The sequence below is a fragment of the Macadamia integrifolia genome, chromosome 5, assembly GCF_013358625.1.
Source record: "Macadamia integrifolia cultivar HAES 741 chromosome 5, SCU_Mint_v3, whole genome shotgun sequence".
Taxonomy (NCBI): Eukaryota; Viridiplantae; Streptophyta; class Magnoliopsida; order Proteales; family Proteaceae; genus Macadamia; species Macadamia integrifolia.
Genome location: NC_056561.1, coordinates 16,895,428 through 16,901,949, shown reverse-complemented (window position 1 = coordinate 16,901,949; position 6,522 = coordinate 16,895,428). Strand labels below are relative to the sequence as shown.

The window sequence follows — 6,522 nt, the reverse complement described above, 5'->3', positions numbered from 1 at the left end:
GGCTGAAATTAAAATCGCATCATTTACTAACGGTTGTACTTTCTGAAACCATGGTTCCATGATTTTTAAACAACTTCGGCTTTATGGTTTTAAACGGTTTTGATCACGGTTTATTCCATACAGTTTCTAAATGATTCGCAATCGGTTTGCTAGTTTATTCACATGCTTACTAAAATTTGCTTTTGTTGATAAACACGTCAATCTTGTATCAAATTAAATGAGGCATTGAATAAGTAAGATTTTTTTTTTTTTTTCTAATGACGAATATCCAAGCATTCGGCCTGAGTAGTCTCGTAGACCCATATTGACCCACAACCACATGGACTGGGTCATAACCAGTAAGGACTTTAACCCAAGGGGGTAGCGCAGTTGGTGAGCAACAAACTTGGTACGAGCCGTAGACTCAGACGTCCTGAGTTCGACTCCCACTAGGCACACCTTGGGGCACTCACACAGGGGTGTTTAGTGCTCTTCACTGTTTTCAGTGAAAGTTGAATGGTTCTCATTTAACCTCGGTATGACCCGGTCCATGCGGTTGTGGGGTCAGTACGGGCCCACGGGACTAGTCAGGCCGACGGCCTGGATACCCGTCGTTAGCAAAAGAAAAGAAAAAGATGAAAAAAAAGGAGTAAATTATTGAATAGACTGTTGGACAACCTCTATGGTCCTTAATTCTTCCTTAAATTAAACTATTATGTGTCGTTACAACAACCAAATATTTAATCATTATACGGGTTAATCGGAATGGTTTTGACAGTTTAAATGTTTCGATTTTCACAGTGTCAATTCTATTTAAAACCAACGGGTTAAACGATTAAAACCGACCCAATCCATTTAACTAATCGGTCTTAAACTTAAAACCAGAACTGAACCATTTACTAAATGATTTTGCAGTTTTAGTGTAAATGGCTCGGTTTGGTTTCGATCAGCAGTTTCGGTTTCAAATTCACATCCTTAGCAGGAGGGGCTACTTAAGGCTTGAGCGCAAAATGAGAATGCTGAATGGGAAATCAATCACATTCAAGAACAAACTACATTCTTGATCGCGTTCCAAGGATTTGAGAATAAAATGTATTAACAATCCAGAACACATTCTTGATCCAAAATACATTCCAAGAATACATACCAAACAAAACCTAAGATTTTAAATCCAACACAAAGCCAAAATTGGATTTGGAACAAAAGGGCCAGTCAACATGAGCTAATTGACAAAATCTGGCATTAAAAAATTGAGCCCAGATTGGCAGCTCATGTCCCACCATGTACATCATAGATCAAACCAATAATTTTAGAAGGATCCACCAAACGAGAAACATGAGAATGTTTGGGAGCCCATCAGGCATCATCAGCCCATGAAGAAGACCTTGAGTCCCAAAGGTGACACCAACATCAATCTCCCTTTCCCTATCAGATATTCAGATTCACGTGAAAATACAGCAAAGACTTACTCAATTTTCCTCTTCTTTTTCTCTGTCAATTTTAGAATCCAAAGAAGCATGATATAATATTATTATAATACATTAGGAAAAATTCATAACTCCCTTTCTTTTAAACCGAAAAATGGAAAAAAATTACAGCACGCCCACAACTCCAGAACTCACTCACTGTGTCAGTGTACAAACTCCAAACAACCTCACTGACTCGTTTATTGTGCGGGTTCATTGTAGGGCGCACCCATGCCGAGAAAACCCGAGCCTTGACTTGTCCCTGTCGAACTCCAACATGAACCCTTGTTGCATTAGGTTCCCTATCACCGAAATCCCACCTGCCTGCGTGTCCACGCTTCGCAGAGCCAAGCACTTCACCTGGTTCGCCGTATCTATGAAGTAGTTACTCACCGGCGGCGAAAATAGAGACCCACCACTGAGCTTGAATTCCAATCTGGGCAGCCTCTCATTTGCCACGCCCGACACATTTACGCAGAGATCCAAGATTCCTCTTGGGTCCTCTGCTCTTGGTAACCTCACCCTCTTATTAAACGCCTTCAGAATATGTCGATAAGCCGGCTCTGCCAAGAAGGTTAATGTTGTCCCAGAATCGATTATGGTGCCACCATAACCCTCTTGATTTATGGCCCAAACGGAGGGGTTGATCCGCAATGTTACTCCGTTGACGCTAACGCTCTTGATCCCCACATAGTATAAGTTTGGGGAGAGAGGGTTGGTCAGCAATGGCGTGTATCTCATCTTCTTCTTAGTGATCGACTCCGGTGATTCTCCGATCACTAAATAGCTCGTCGGAGGTGGGGATAAGGTGTAATCCATGAGGCAGTAAGAGAATTTGTTGCCAAACTGTTTACCCAGTTGGGTGGAGAAGGAGATTGGCCCTCGACCTAGACCCATCACCCCTTGGGAGCCATTAAAGCTCGAACCTGTCAAACTGGGACCAGAGACGTGAAATCCGCACCCAAAAACAAGGGTTTTGCGCTTAGCTGCTCGTCCGGAGCTCGTGTTCAATGTAGTGGTTTCTCTGGAGAAAAACCCACTTGTCCGAGACCCATCATCGTAGGTGTATTGGTAGTGACAGGTACTGTGGACGCGCGTGTGGTTACAGGGCTGGTGCTTGAGAGGGTGAGGGACGAGTCGACACGCCTTGTCGTAGCAGTGAAGTGGTGAAAATGTAGTAGAATGGCGAGCCTGGAAGGCGGTGCCCGGTGCGTTTCTGCTACAGTTGCGACAAGCAGAGCATTTAACCCAAATCAGATCGCTGCCTGTATCGGCCACAAGGAGGAGTTTTTGAGGTGGGGTTCCGATCCTGAAATCCACAAAATATTGGCCTGATGAAGAAGAAGCTCCGGAAACAATAGGGATCTTTGGATTTCTGCGGCTACGCAAAGTCGAGAACAGAGTGAAGAGACGACGAGAATCGAAGTGGAGAGATTGAGAGGGGGAACGAAATGGGCTTCTGTGGAGCAATCTCAGTTTCAAGTATTCGTTTGAGCTGCTGCTACCATTGGCTTGGCTGTTACAGAGATCGGAGAAGCAGAGGAGGAGAACCAGAGAGAGAAGAAAAGTGGGTAATAGAGAAGAAGCCCATTCCCATCCCACCATTGTTGTCTTGAGAGAAAGGAAAAAACTAAGAGAGAAATCAGGATGGAAAGAGAGAGCAGACAAAGAGGGTTGGGGCCTTGGGGTGTTCGGTTTCGGTCTTAACTCTAACCCTTACTGAAGGGTAGGGTATTATATACGTATGTGTTTGAGTGGTGAGGGTATCTTATACGTATTTTGTGTGGCAGGAAATATGCAAGAGGAAAAAAACATATAAAAGTACAGAAGGAGAGACAAGGGGTGTCTTGCTCAAAAAGGAAAATGGAAAATGGAAAATGGAGAAAAGATCTGTGATGTGTAGACCGCAGAGAGAGAGGAAGATGGGTAACATGGGAGAGAGCGGTGAGGACGAAAGACGACGAACATTATCGCCAAATTTGGTTGGAGGAAAACTCGCCGCAACTCTTCCTTTCTCTGGAGTGGAGGACAGGAGGGATACAAAGGCGTCAGGCTTTATGGACTTCAACCCACTCAAATATTAATTCTCATCCAGATTTCTACATGTGTAGGTCTCTTCACATTTTTCTGGCGACGAAGAATAAATACTATAAAATTTTTTTTTTGGGTAGATATATAGTTTTCTCAAAAAAATAAAAATAAAAATATATATATATATATATTTATTTATTTATAAAGAACCTTATCGATCTAGAGTAGAAAACGCTAGATGCATGGCCCAATAGGAGGGCACATTGGAACGGGCATCTTTATAGTGCATGGGGCAATGCAGAATTTTTCCAGCTACATTATGGATTTCAACCCACTCAAATATTAATTATCATCCAAATATCCACACGTTTAGGACTCTTTACATTTTCCTGATGATAAAGAATCAAGGATCTGGTTCATCTCTATATTGCAGATCACCCATAGAGTGTCCCTAACTCCCTGGTTGCTTGACATCTATCTTTAGCGGATCCAGTGGCTCTAATTTGTTCTTCAAAAGAATCACCCATGAGATCTCGACCATATAGTGCCTTTAGCTTCGTGGTTGCTTGACATTTGTCCCTATTGGATCCAACGACTCTGATTTGTTTTTCAAAAAATACCCATGAGATCTTGTTACATTCCATTCCTGATAGACACAAGAAGGGATCAGGCTTCTCTTCTCATCTCTACAAAAAATCAGAACAGAGAGGACCCGCTCAGAGGTCCTCACTGTTGCCAGAAGTTGGTCTCTCCACCTTCGATGATGAAATTAGGAATGGAGTGAAGAGAGAATCAGTGGTTGGAAGAAGATCATTCAATTTTAGAGCATATTGTTTTGGAGATATGGGAAGTGAGGAAGGACGAAGGAGAGACATTGAAATCAATATGGTACTGCTTGGGAGGGAGATTCTTTCTCTTTGCTTTGAGATTCTCCCAATCCTTCTCTCTCATTGAGGTCCTGACACAATAAATGGAGAGAACATAGCAGCTAGGGGTGTCAATTCTGAGCCCACATTGGCAGACCCAGTCGAGTTCGACACATTTGTGCCCCAACTTGGACCGGTCCATTTAATAAAAGTGTCTGACATGTTTATTAAATGGACATTCACAGTGCAAGTAGCTAGCTCGTCAGGTGCCCGACCGAACGGACCTACTATAGGCCTGACTTGAACTGACTCGTTGTAACCCAACCGAACCCGACCCCCTTTATTAAAGAACAACTGTGATCTCATATCACTTCTCTTCTTTATTAAAGATTTGCATCACCTTCTAAGTTCTACATGATGATTTTTTTGTATAAAATTATAGTGATTTAATGTTTAGATTTAACAATTATGGGCCTTCAACTCACATGAGAAAATAATTTTAGGGTAGACACTTTTAAAGCCTGTTTGAGCCTGTTTAGGGCTTTAAAAGTGCCCGTTTAAGGTAGCCTGATTATAGCTCGACACCGATCAAACCGATTATAAACCATACTATGCTCTCCAAAGCTATGCCCGTTTACTTAAACGAGCATTCATGGTGCAAGGCTTTCAAGTGATTAAGCCCAACTAGGCACGAATAGTTGACACCCTTAACAGTAGCAGCCTATTGCCTCCTTTCCACTACCCGATATTTTTCTAAATTTTCTGGGCTTTCTCTCTATTCTCTGTTGTCTATTGTTCTCTCTTTGATTTTTTTTGGTAAATTCTTTGTGAGTCCTTTGTTATTTGTTTGGCCATGTCTGCAAAGAATCCGTCTCCTCTGTAGAACCCTCTTCCCAGTTAGAGTCTCAACGACAACTTCTCATACAAGGTAGGGGCAAGATGAGGCAACTTGCAATCCTCTTGAGTTTCTTTTCAGGCCAAGAGCGATCTCTTCTGAATTTTTTTGGAGAGAAGAGATGAAACCTGTATAGAGAGGAGTCGGGTATATGTGTCATATGAGCTCATGAGTGGGATCTTTGGAGAGCAAATGGGAGCCGTTGGATCTTCAATGGACATGTGTCAAGAGGGTAAGTATCTATGGGCACTCTATGGGCGATCTCCGCTTTGGAGAGGAGCCAGATCCAAGAACCAATGGTATAGAACTATATGTAGATTTCTTTACCTTTACCCAAAATAAATAAATAAATAAATAAATAAATAAATAAAAGAACTATAGTTAGTTTTTTTTTTCTCTCTCTTTATATATCATACTATTGTACTATCATTGTACTATTATATAAAAGCATGTATTCATGTTTTGTGGCCGATTTTTTCCTTGACTATTTTACCTTTCATTCTTATTTAAACTCTCTCTCTCTTTTCTTATCATTTTTTCATATATTTTTTTAATTTCTCCCAAATTGTTAGAACTCTTTCTATTTCTTTATCTAGATTTTTCTGATTTCTATTGTTTATCTTCAATTTTTCTCTCTTTCTTTTCTCATCCCTCTCCCCTCACCTATCTTTCCCTCCTCCTCTTCCTCACTCTCACATAATTATCTCTTCATAATTATATCTCTCTCCATATTTACTTTTGTAAATCTTTCTATTATTTTTCACAAAAAAAGTCTCTCCATAATCTCTCTCTCTCTCTCTCTCTCTCTCTCCACATATTTACTATGTAAATCTTTCCATATTATTCACCAAAACAAAACTCTTCTTAATAGAGTCAAAGAAAGAATTTAGGAACGTGAGTTGATAGAGAATATCTTCTATTTAATCCTCTCTCCTCAACTCTCTTCTTGCTCACGATCTCCCCTCCTCTCCATACCCTTTTCTCTTTCCCCTTTAGATCTCCATAATTCTCTCTCTCCCTCCTTTTAAGATCTCGATAATCATATCTCTTTGTCTTTCCATATTTAATTTTGTAAATCTCTCCATAATTATTGATTAAAAAAAAATAATCTCCATGATATAGTCAAAGAGAGAATTTATAAGAGAGATTTTAGAAACGTGAGTTGGTAGAGAATATCTTCTCTTTCCTTCTCTTGCCACGATCTCCCTTCCTCTCTCTCTCTCTCTCTCTCTCTCTCTCTCTCCATATTTGCTTTTGTAAATCTCTCCATAATTATTAACCAGAA

At 40.7% G+C, this 6,522-nt stretch overlaps 1 protein-coding gene across 1 annotated transcript; it reads right to left on the bottom strand.

Moving 5' to 3' along the window:
* Window positions 1-1,444: 1,444 nt before the first annotated feature.
* Window positions 1,445-3,454, bottom strand: LOC122078500 (aspartyl protease family protein 2). The gene has a single exon (XM_042644506.1). The coding sequence runs from the start codon at window positions 3,048-3,050 to the stop codon at window positions 1,659-1,661; it is 1,392 nt and encodes a 463-aa protein (XP_042500440.1). The 5' UTR covers window positions 3,051-3,454; the 3' UTR covers window positions 1,445-1,658.
* Between the last annotated feature and the right edge of the window lie 3,068 nt (window positions 3,455-6,522).